This window comes from Anopheles stephensi, chromosome 3 (assembly GCF_013141755.1).
Source record: "Anopheles stephensi strain Indian chromosome 3, UCI_ANSTEP_V1.0, whole genome shotgun sequence".
Taxonomy (NCBI): Eukaryota; Metazoa; Arthropoda; class Insecta; order Diptera; family Culicidae; genus Anopheles; species Anopheles stephensi.
The window spans coordinates 50727651-50739912 of record NC_050203.1 but is presented as its reverse complement, the minus strand read 5'-3'; the positions used below and the strand labels follow the sequence as shown (position 1 = coordinate 50739912).

Below are 12262 nucleotides of genomic sequence, written 5' to 3'. Positions count from 1 at the left end.
AAATAAACACGAGAAAATTTGCTACCTTTTTATTTCGTATTTTCTAGCTGTAGATGAGACAAACATCAGGTGGGTATTCATTTTATTTATTTTTTCCTCACTTCACACGTTCGTCGCCACATAACCCGAAAGATGTTGAGTAAAGTGCAGTGATACTTCTTTTTAAAGTTTTGTTTCTTCTGCACCAAACAACGAACGTTCACGTTAAGTAAAATACAATGCGGGTATCTTCTTGTTTGACACGACATCACCAGGAATTAAATCCCGTCCGAACCCCCTCCCTGTAGGCAGGATTGACTCTTCAGCAACAATTTATACCAAGTCAAGAAACTCACAAATGGAAGGCTTCCACAGGGACCTTTCGAGGTTTTTGCGCAAAAGAAAAAGAGAGTGTACAATCTCTTGCGAACAATCGGAACCATTACCACAATGAGTGTTTGGTAATTTAATTCTAAAACCGCGATAAAATAAAGCTAATGCAAAACAAAAAAAATTGTCGTTAATGATCTAAAATCGCTTTAATAATTGAAAAAGAAAATATTCTTTAAGAGACCACATCCTCTTTGAAAATATCGAAAGGCATCTTCAGCTCGCGTGCATTACATCATCTGTCAAACATGAGTTCAACATGGCGGCTCGGAAGCTCAAGCAGCATGATGCGACCTCGCACGATCTTACCTTCGTTGTTTTCTGTAGCTTTTTCACACAGAGCGAAGAAGACGTTTTCCTCCGCCCGGGCCACTGAAAACCGCGTTTTTCTCACGTAAAAGTAAAATCTAGTGCAAACTATCACCCACCTTCGGCAAGTGCTTGTGCTGTACTGTACGGGAAGCAGTAGTTCCGGCCCTGCAACGGTGTTACCATAGTCACATTTTAGGCGTGGGTTTCGAGCTTGGGTTAGCCAGACCAGACCAGCAGCAGCAGCAGCATACACAGAACGTGCCGCTTCTTCCACTTCTGCAGCGTTTTCTTCGATTCGGGCAGCTAGAACCTATACGGCAAATTTCGGTGCACTGGCCAAAAGATGAACGTCGAGGAAGAGGTGTTTCGCATTCAGAAAAAGCTGGGCAAAATGACCTCCCAGTCGGATGGATCGGTAAGCGATGTGGGGGTTTACATACGTGCGGGGACACGGGGGGATCTAACTAAATGGCTTATTCTCCTCCGTAGGGCAGCGAAGATGCTTCCGTAATTCTTGTGCACTTCTAACCCGCTGCATGCGAAATGCATTTTTTTACGGTGTGGTGGAAATAATAACCATTGAGTGTGCACCCATCCCAGGTGTGTGTGTGTGTGTGAGTGTGGTGTGTTGCATCTCATTTTCCGCTCAGTTGGTTGATATGGTAAAATGTTTTCCATGGCTCACTGGGACGAAAAAAAAAGAACCCGCTCGAAAGAATGATGAGGCAGTAGCGAGTCTGCTAATGGGAGCGATTTTTTGTTCTCTTCCTACTCTCGAATCAGTTTTATCGGCCCCCGGGGGCCGTTCTGCTTCGAAGGCTTTGGTAGAAGCGGGTTTTAGTTTTGTACAATGTACAACAGTATTACTTGAGCAAATTCGCATCTGTGAATACATTTGTGCGTTTGGAGAGTGTAAAAATGTAGCGACTGTGTGTGATTGTGTCGTGTCGTGTTTTAGCTCCGCGGTTTGTTGTTTCTTGTGAGCCTTACGATAGCACAGCTAGCAGTTTCCACGTTTCGTTTTTGCGTAATCTTTGTCAAATTGGCGATGCTCGATCTAACCCACACATTGCTTGCCCGATGGTAGGAGATGTGTGTTTTCATTCTGCACGATATACGAATGCGCGCGCGAAAAGTATGTCCCGTGGTGTTTTTTTTTGCGCGAGCCAACTACTCGCGGTTCTCGATTGAAGTTGCGCGTTTTTTTTTTGCTGCTGCTCAAAGGTTCCAATCGATTTCGATCGTAGTATGCAAGTTAATCGGCTCGACGCGCGCCCGTTTCTGTGTGTGTGTTAAAGTGCTCCACATACAAGGAGGCTGTGTGTAAATTTGGTCGTCGGGTTTTTGCTGCCGAGAGAACACCCATGGCCCATGGGTGACTCTTTGTCGTCAATCCCCTTACGCTGGTGAACACTGTTTGTTGTATCATTCGCGGGGCGGTGGATCGGTCACTTCGTGAACTGCCGGCACAAAAGCGCGCGCGCGCGCACACGCACTTGCGAGGAAAAATGAGCGCACAGCGAGAACAAGGCTGCAACGCTCACAGACGAAGCATCATCTCTCGCGAAGGAGCGAACCGGAGAGTAACCGGTTTTGCATCCCAAACAAAACAACACCCAAACAACTAAGATATACACGCACACACACTCACGTGAACATACATGTGCAAGGCGAATTGCATCTGAATGCAGGCGGAGGGTTAATCGAAAAGAAGAGTAGCTGCTGCTGATCATCGCTTATTGCGATCATTGCACAGATGCATTTTGTGTATCCTTAGCGGGTGTTTTCATCTCCAGTTCAAGCTTAAATCGTTTTGGTTTCATGTAAAAAAATGCTCCTCATTCTTTTGCTGCAATTGACGATCAATCTCCGGTTAGTCCTGTGAGCTATTGCTCCCAGGATCATCGATAATGATCTCGGATCTCTTCTTATTGTTAGGTTTCTATCCGTAGAAGGTTCTTTTTGAAACTAGGCTCCTATCTTATTAACAAAATAGGCGATACATCATCTGTCTGAATAACATCATCTCGTCTAACCTCATATATTCCACTTCCTTGCCTCATTTTGCTGGCCACATCATGTTCAAAGGTTCATCTCCTGCTGACTTCAAAGCTTTACAGATCATCCTCCAACTTTCCGTTATTGTTGGACTTCAGATTTCGTCCTGACACGGGTCTTCTTAGGGCCTTCTTGACTCCTTGACTCCTTTGTCTAAGAAGGCACTTTCTGGGCAAGTCGGCATATTGATCAGAGGGTCATGAGGTCTCAGAGACCCAAAGTCTCTATCAATAAACGATAAACTTGTTCTTGTTGTTCTCTATTCCATTTCCATCATCCTTTTATATCATTCTAAAATAACTGTTGTAAGCCAGGACTTCAGATTCCTAACTTATCCTAGAGCAACCTTAGAAGAACTAAATCAAAAAAGAAAACCAATTAAAAACATTATTCTTCCAATTGCATAAACTTTGGATTTTTCCTGCATGTTTCATTTTAGGGTCAGGAGCAGGCGCTTGATCTGCTGCGCGAGTTGCAGCGCTTGAACATCGACCTGGACATACTGACGAAAACGCGCATCGGAATGACGGTGAACGAGTTGCGCAAGTGTAGCAAGGACGATGAGGTGATAAGCTTGGCCAAATCACTGATCAAAAGCTGGAAACGCTTTCTCGCCGGCACGCCACCATCGAAGGATGGTTCGAAGGATTCGTCCAAATCGTCCGGCAAATCGTCCAGCAAATCGAGCAGCAAATCGTCGGACAACGGTAACGCCGGAGCGGGTAGCGGTGGAGCGAACGGTGAGAAAGCGAACAGTGGAAGCGGTGGGGCCGGAGGCGTTGGTAGCAACAAAAAGGATTACGATCGTGAGAAGGAAAGCAAATCGAAGGCTCCACCTTCGAGCGGTGCGTCGTCCCAGTCGAGCAGCAACACGACCGATGCCGTGCGGCTGAAGTGTAGAGAAATGTTGGCGAACGCGCTGCGCGTTGATGGCGAACCGCCGGAGGGTTGCCAGTCGCCGGAGGAGCTGGGCGAGGAGCTGGAGGAAGCGATCTTTGTCGAGTTCAAAAACACGGACATGCGGTACAAGAATCGGGTGCGGTCGCGTGTCGCCAACCTGAAGGATCCGAAGAATCCGAGCCTGCGGGCAAACTTTGTTAGCGGCGCCATCACTGCCCAGCGGCTCGCCAAAATGACCTCCGAGGAGATGGCGAGCGACGAGATGAAGCATTTGCGCGATCGGTTCGTAAAGGAGGCGATCAACGATGCGCAGCTGGCGACGGTGCAGGGCACCAAGACCGATCTGCTCAAGTGTGGCAAGTGCAAGAAGCGCAACTGCACGTACAACCAGCTGCAGACGAGAAGCGCCGACGAGCCTATGACCACGTTCGTGATGTGCAACGAGTGTGGCCACCGTTGGAAGTTTTGCTAGAACGGGTTCGCGTTCCATTTGTTTGGGGTCGGGATCGACGATCTACGGTTTCTTGACGCTTGCCGGCTCCGCATAGGCAGGAAAGGCATTGCTCGATCATTTCCTCCAAACGTAACGGCATTAGCGGGACGATGGACGATAACAAGCTCGGTTTTAACAAGTTTTGATAGCAAAACGCAAATGCGAAATGGCAGTTGGTGAGAGGTCGACACACATTGGGGGAAAGAATGTGGTTTTACATACTGGCAAAGCTTATGGCACACTGTAAGGGGTTATACGTGAACAGGCGCGTAACTTTGCTCTATAACTAAATCGCTCTATATATATATTATAAACTTACTTTCGTTTGCGCGATTAGGATTAACTGTTAAGTGTCCAGGATCACCACCACCACACCATCCCGTACGGCATGAGATTTAGATTTTCCTGCGAAGCTAATTTCGGCTTTCTGAGGCTGAACAATGCAATCCCAATATGCATAGTGTTAATTCGATGTAGGATTTCTGTTCCCAATAACGTAACTTTTGTTAGCCACGAGGCAGTCAGGAACGATATCGCGTAAGAATCGGTGGTTAGGTGTCGTTCTACATAGAATGCCGTTAGAATTATTTGAATGTAGTGGCGCGCTTCTCGTTTCGAGAAGAAATGCCTTCTCCGGTGAAACATCAACATTCACCACTCACCACCACCACCATGCAGATCAAACGAATCCTTTGCAATAGAAGTAACGAAACAGTAGCGAGAAGTGGTTAGCGAGATCTCAAAGGCGTCTGGTTCAGGTTGTATATGGCCAACAGGTCCCCTTCTCCCGGAAGAAGAGTTGTGTTCCCCCCCCCCCCCGCCCATTTCCTACGGCAGGAACCCCATCCACAAAATCACAAATCTTAGGTTAGTAATGGAAAGTGCGTATGTGTGAGTGTGTGTGTGTGTGATTGCCAACTGCACTGAATAGGCACCTAGCGATTAGTAGGGAAAGCTAAAGAAGGAAGCGTAAATGTGTAATTGTGTATATAAGTAAGTAAAAAATGTAATGTTGCGTCACGTTTTGCTAGATAAAAACAGCGTGTGTGCATTATTGTGAGACATCTGCGGCGTTGCGCGTATTTTTGTGTACCAAGCTTGCTGGAAACTAGAACTGTTCTCCTGCTCTGTACCAAGGTTGTGTAGCACCAGCAATGATCCGAACGTAGACAATCGGCATCACGGTGTAATCTATGCTACACCCCGTGTCACAGCGTAGCTCAAAAAGAAATTTGGCTTTAATTTACCTGATAGTTTCGTTCCTTTTGTTTCTGCTTTAGAAATAAAACGTGTGTAACAAAAACACATGATTATCTATTCGTAGACGTTTATTTACATAAGAATTGCCTTAATTTGCTCATTCTGTTGCTTTTTAGGATGCTTGATGAGGGTGTATGCAAGGATTCAACACTGACTGATGAATTTAAAAATTTCTCTTTAGCTCCGCAGCGCCCCCAGTGGCCGATAGCGGAAGTAAACTCTCCTCAGCATTGGGTTAGACGACAGAGTTCAGTACTTCCACTCTCAGGAATTGATTGATTTAAATAAAACCGTTGCTACTTATCGAGAATCAGATGATGCCAACGGCGTTCTCAAAGAATTTCGATTAAAACCAACAGCAGTAACAGAATAGTTGTAGTATTTATTATATTACGATTTAATAATTAAAACATCTCACTTCCCTCACAATTATAGCCAATAGACCTGTTTGGTATATGCAAGTCTGGGGACTTTGGAGTTTTCTTGGAACTAAAATCTCTACTTTAACCTCAACGTTAAGTATTTGACCTTAACTTAATTTAGCCCTTACAGTATGCAAATATTCTATAATATTCTATAAACCCTGGTAAGAGAATTCATGTGTCATGGTAAAGAATTCTACCTACTCCTGACTCTTCCTAGCGTATGTGTAGCGCTCACCAAAGATGTGTAGACCGTTTGCACGAGGCATGACGTACATCAGGTATCTTACAATGATTGCATAAATTTTCAGAAGCTCAATCCCGCTTCCCCTTCAATGTCCCAGCGCTCCCAGCTCATCATGCAATGTAATAATACGCTGATCTACATACGCCTTTTTTTAATTTGTTTATCAGTGTTCCATCTCGTGTCGGGAAGATAAACTTTTATCACCCACAATTTGACCATTTGCGCCTGCGATAACGATTACTTCTGCTTCCTCTCAGTACACGGCACACGCAGACATCAAATTGGACGTACAATTTGGAAGGTTAGAATTTCAATTTACTCAATCTTTTCCCCCCACCCCAAAAGGATATCCTCAACCTTGGCAGAGTGTGTGTGCGTGTGTGTCAATGACAACTTGGCTACCTAATTAAAATGATAAAAAGAAACGGAATCAAGCCCGACACCGGGTGCTACCGGGGGGGGAGTACCGAGACCAGGCTGCTGTTGGCTGTAGTTACGGGTGTGCTAGTTGAGGGTTTTGTTTGATTAAGCTTTCGAGTTCTTGGTCACCGAAGGTAATGGCGCTCGTCTAAGCTGGCCACGCTCAGTCGTGCACTCATCGTTCTGTGGGACGGTTCCGTCCCGAACCCAACTTGCTAGTGCGTTGTTTCGATTGTGTCGTCCGAATATTCGAACTGTGTAGTGCCTCGTGGTTGTAAGCTGAGTGATTGATCTTCCACAGTTGAGTGTTCCAAAGTTTTTCTGGAGTCCAATTTCGGTAAGATAAAACATTTATAAAGCTATATAAAATATAATAGTTTATGTAGAGGTTTATTTAGTGATGGCGCAGTGCTTATGGGAATAATCAGGCCAAGTGTGCTAAGTTTGAGAAGAGAGGAAAGATGGCGTAAAATGCAAACCTTTCCTCCAAAAAGCCTACAAACACAACCAGATATTGCTAGAGTTCTTTGAAAAGGAAAAATGATTGCATCAGGGTTGTTGTCTGTAATGCACTCTAACATCTCTACAGCTAGTGACAATGAGAGTGTCCCATAAACGTGCCAGCTTTGAACAACTAGACCAACCCAGACGTCACGAGATCCTTTCGCTGTTCACGAGCCTCTCGTAATGGCCACTCGTGGTCATCATCGGCGTTCCTGGATCAGTGTCAATTTTATGTACTTTATATTTACTATTTCAACCACTCTCATGTGCCGTAATACGTACCTCTTGCCTGTAAGTGCATGGACTAGATAAACGTGCGCTTACGATGGTGACATGTACCATTTATTACGGGGTGTCTGATAAGACCGAAAACTAATTTGCCAAGAGTGGCCAGAAGGTACGGGAGCCGGAGAAGGGTGCTGGTTGTCATTCGCCAAGGGCCTTGTTGTGTTAGTCGTGGGCCACCACTTGCCACCTAACGCATCCGATCTGATGATCCCGTGGTAGGCTTCTGGCGTCTGATAACACTTCATCTCTTTACAGAACTTAAAGGCAGTACCTTCTAGTCCCCCCCCCCCCCCCCCCCCCCCCCCCCCCCGGGATTGGTGGGTCAATCTTTGCACTAGGCGCTGTATCTGTTGCAGTTGAGGTGAGATAATGGAAGAACTCAAACTTAACCCCATCCGTCCGGTGGAGATGAGCTCGTGCGCGTGAGATCGTAAATTATCCTGTCAGCCACGCGGCTCTAGCTATCTAAAGTAGCGTCCGTGTGCCAGAATGTAACAATTTGCGCTACGTACGTTTCTGGGGCAATTGACGTGTGATCAGTATGACGATCCGAGTGGGTAGAGAGCCCTGCACGGATGGGTCTATTTTAAAGCAATAAAACACGCGGTCCCCCCTCTCCAAAAAAAAAAGTCCAAAAAACCCCCCAAACATCCATCATAATCGAAGTGGATCGTGTGGTGTAGAATTCGCGATTGTGCGTCCAATAAGCGTAGTCAATTGCATTACACGACGAGCCATGCTATCCATGAAGACACCAACAGCCACAGATAGCAATTAGTTTCCTCGTTGGGCTCACCCTTCTTTTCTTTGTCCAACATGGCGGTGGGAGGGTTCTATCCAATGCGATTTTCGAATGGCAGTTAATTAGTGTGCGGGATCTTAAACAAAAAAAAATACCCCTTATCACAGAGCGACCCACAGAGCGACAGCTGAGCTCGGGGTTTATATGGTCGTGAGGTACGTCAGAACTTAGTTGACTGAGTGTGGCAGAAGTCGGTGGCTTATCACAGCACGGCGTGTACTTGATGATTGATGTGTGTCATGCCGGCCAATGACGACAAAAGGACACTGCCAATTTGTCTTCCCAGCGACAGCGGGTTAAGCGAAGCTGATGAATGGACGCGATTTTCGATAGTACAGTGGAAACTTTTTACACCCGCTGGTAAGGGGTTTGGTTGATTTAATGAAAGACTTGAAATTAGATGGAGGAACTTGTTAAGTACCATCGATCACCAATCAAGACTCCGAAGAACTCCGCAAAGAGAGAGAGCGAGAGAGAGAGAGCCAATGTTTCGATTCTGCGCGTTCTCCCTCAAACAAACAGATCAGCTGTTCTGTTTGTTACAGAGAAAACCCCCCATTTCTGCGCTTGTATTGGTGGATCGAGAAATGCACTTTCGATGACTTAAATTATTGCGAAACTTACACTACACTTCAGGTGCTTTTAATTGCCTTTGCGTCCCTATCCCATGGTCAAGGTTTTACACTGCATGACGGGCTTTCTTTGATTACCGTACTTGCGGACCAATCCATGCTCTGACCTAATCGTACCAATACCTACACAAACTAGTCACATGTCAGATGGTGAGGAAATGTCACAGTGGAAAAAGCAAAATAAACAACAAAACAACAACAGAAGCTCCCAAACACACTGCTTGCTGAGAATCAACGAGAACGGTATGCAAATGAGAAAAGGGCTGGAGAGAATTTTCCCCGAGAAAATGGTGATGCTACCGAGAGAGAGAGAGAGGGAGAGAGAGCGAGAGCAGCTGTCAAACGTGCGCGTGGTCTATGCTGCAGGTAGGGAAAAACACCGAGTTTTCCCACTTCAGCACACAGCGCTCGTATGTGCTCGTTCTCACGCTCGCTCGCCATTTTCCATGGTGATGGAGGTTTCACGGTCCCATCGCTTCGGGGCACCGTTTTCGGCAAAAACAACAGCTCGGGAGAAAAAAGCTCGCGGTCTCTTCGTGTGGGACACTACCACACGTCACGTCATCGGGGGGCTCATTCCAGTCGGTGAGCTAAGAAATGGCGGCCACGTCAACCACGGTCGTCCCCGGTCAGCTACTACCAGTACGGTGCACTAGCAGCAGCAGCAGCAGCAGCAACGTCCGCGGCTGTGTCCCTTCGAGGACCGTCAAGCCAGCCAACTGTTCGGTCGGTGTGAAAACTGTTACGAAAATCGTCAGCGGACGACGACCAGCAGCTGGAGGGCCGCAATGGACAGTGTAGACCGTCGGCGGTCGATATCGGATTCGAGTTCCCGTTTCCGCTATCACTGATCAGTTTGTGTGTGTGTGAGTGCGTTTTGGAGCTAGTCGAAGGGAGGTTGATGCGCTGGCCTATCATCAGCTCCAGTGCCTACTGTGTGTGATGGCGTTTTTGCGTTTCGAGTTGTATTTTAATTTGCCCGATGCAGGCGTGAAAGCACATCGCAGCGCTCGAGAATAGAAAACTATCGATTTATTGCGCCCGCAAACGTACGGATCGGAAATAGATGTTTTGCAACGCAAATTGAACCAACGACACACAGGGGTGTCAGAGATAGAGAGCGAGAGCGAGAGAGAGACAGACAGATAGGAAAATGGCCCTAAAGACACAGTGTGGAGCTGGCTTGAACGCGTAAAAGTACACAATATTCTGAGTTTCTGTTTCGATACAAACCAAAGCAACGAAGGGGTAGGAGCTACCCTGAGGGCTTCCAACACAGAACACTCGAACCCCCGAAAGGGAAGAAATCTTTCACGAAGCAGTTCGGATATCGTTGTTCCGGGTGCTGTTGTGGGTTTCCCCATCGTCCGTCATAAGGTAAGTTGAGTCCTCGGTGTGGAAAATACGCAAGGAGAAGAAAATTTGAGCCACGTTACATAAGTGTGTGCACACAACAACAGTTGCAAGGGCACAAGGGCCAGCAGCACTCCATCATCGGAAGTGCAATCGAACGGCGGACCGGGTCGGACCGGGCTTGGAAAAGCGAACGTGCGAGAGAAAACTTCGATATGTTGCTCCCCACCCCCAAGAGAGCAACAGCTACCAGTGTTCCCCTTCTCTCGTGTGTGTGTGTGTATGGTTTAAAGGTGTGTATGTGTGTTGTGTTCTAGCGAAGAGAAAAACAAAAACCCTCGTTGTGTTGTGATTGCTGTGTGCTCTATTGTGTTTTGGGTGATTTTCCCGTCGAGTGCTCTACGGGTCGTGAAAACCCCGTCTAACGATTTGACGTTTGGAAAAGTCCGCAGAAAGGAAGTGGTGTGTGTGTGTGCGCGCGTTTGTGCTTGCGTCGGCGATGTTATCGTTTCGCTCTGTATAGTCACAATCACAGTAGGTCGTGAATCATCTCCAGCAGCAGCAGCAGCATACTCGAACGACCACAATAGGCTGCTTTCCGTTTTGTTTGTGTACTGTGTTGTTACGTTTGCGTGTGTGTGTGTGGTGAAGTTTTCCCTCCGTGTGCTACAATGCTTTTCGTGTTTGAGTCCCGGTAAACCTTTGATGTTTTGCTTTTTGATGTAGAAGAAGTTTTTCCACGTGACTGTTTGCTGTGAAGTTTGAAAAAATTGCCGGATGAAAATACCATTGTGTGCCAATAGAATGTACCGCGATGCAGTGGGAAAACTCCAACCAGGTAAACGGGGCATTATTATCCCGCACACACACCGACACCGATTGGTGGCATTGCAAAACCCGCAACATGCGCCCTCGGTCGGTCCGTCAAGAGCCACCTGGCGGCTCCTTCACGTACACGCGCTGCTCTGCCCCACGGTATGCCGGACCGCCGTTTGTGCCGTTTGTTGTGAAGGTTATGTAATTTTTAACCTTCAAATTTCTTCCATCCCCCCACACACACACGCGGACGGGTGGTCCACATACGGCAAGGTCCTTGTCCTTGGAGTCTCCCCGGTGTGGTGTGGGACCTGCCGTCGTGTCGCGCTTTGACAGAATGCCAATCGGGATTTACAGAGGCAAGAGCAAGGGTGTCTGATGGCTTCTCCTGGCTTTGAATATGTAGGCTTATTGATATCGAGGAGGCTTTTGAGTTATTTCCAAACTTTATAATACATTGAAAATGTGTGTTTGGTAATTCAATATTAAGAAGGCGATATGCTCAAAGTTGGCTGAGTACGTTCTTGGAGAAAATCTGTGGCGTTTATATAATCGGCGTTACATGTTCATGACGCTCTTTCTCTTACCTTTTACATTGTATGTGAGGTTTGAAATTGAGCTCCCACCAGGTTGGTGGTGGTAATCTAGGAAGAAAGATAATGGAGAGGCTTCCATTAACCATTTTTCCATTTTTTTTGGTCCACAACGTTCTTTCAGCTTCGGATATCCTCTTTGTGATACACAAGTTGCTAACGAGTTCCGACTGCACAGGAGTCGTTGTCCGTATCGATTTTCTTTGACCTACAGCCAGGCACTAGTGCCACATTAAACAGTACGGGTGGAGAATCGGAGGCTTTGATGCTTGTGAGCTTAATGTGTGTGTGGACTCACGGGTTCTAAGAGTGAACACGCACGGACATACCCATACTCTCGGGCCGGGAAAGAAAAAGGGAATCATAAGCATGTGGTAACCATGTGGTATCAATCCAAACAAGATTGGGAAAATTCGATTTGATTCGATGTTTTGGACGATTACCAGGCGCCAAGAAGCTGGTCTTGCAGCCAGTCGTGGACCTTGGCGTCCAATTGGGTGCTATTTGTCTGTCCTTCTAGCAGCTATGGAGGGGTTTTGCTTTCTTATTTCTTCGACGGTTTGTCTAAGGATCACAGAGAGAAAGACATTCCGGGCCGAAAAACAGTTGACTGGACTGATTATGGTTACATTTACCTCTGCGTGAGCAGCGAAGGACCTTGCCCTTTTACCGCGTCCTCCAAGCTAGAGGACATTATGCGATACTGACTGCTTCGCTAAGCTTACCGTTTTAATTAACAACGTCGCTCGTTGTTGTCCATACTCGGAATCCATATCGTTAGTACCGTGAATGT

The 12262-nt window shown here is 46.7% G+C and overlaps 2 protein-coding genes across 12 annotated transcripts in view; both read left to right on the top strand.

Annotated features, from left to right (window-relative positions):
* Window positions 1-647: 647 nt before the first annotated feature.
* Window positions 648-5264, top strand: LOC118514559 (transcription elongation factor S-II). Of its 2 annotated transcripts, XM_036061550.1 has the most exons (3): window positions 648-1096; window positions 1171-1281; window positions 3179-5264. In XM_036061550.1, the coding sequence occupies exon 3, from the start codon at window positions 3263-3265 to the stop codon at window positions 4109-4111; it is 849 nt and encodes a 282-aa protein (XP_035917443.1). In that variant the 5' UTR covers window positions 648-1096; window positions 1171-1281; window positions 3179-3262; the 3' UTR covers window positions 4112-5264. The 2 variants fall into 2 exon arrangements, with proteins under 2 accessions (XP_035917443.1, XP_035917442.1); XM_036061549.1 differs by lacking the exon at window positions 1171-1281 and having other exon boundaries at window positions 650-1096.
* Window positions 5265-6636: 1372 nt separating this feature from the next.
* LOC118514514 (sodium/hydrogen exchanger 3) overlaps window positions 6637-12262 on the top strand; it is a 61086-nt gene continuing 55460 nt past the window's right edge. For 4 of the 10 annotated variants that reach the window (XM_036061475.1, XM_036061474.1, XM_036061480.1 and 1 more), the window contains exon 1: window positions 6637-6818. The gene's annotated coding sequence lies outside the window, so the exon portion shown is untranslated. Of the gene's footprint in view, window positions 6819-7615; window positions 7635-9293; window positions 10085-10735; window positions 10755-12262 lie in introns of those variants that run through there. The other 6 variants (XM_036061476.1, XM_036061477.1, XM_036061479.1 and 3 more) reach the window with 4 other exon arrangements.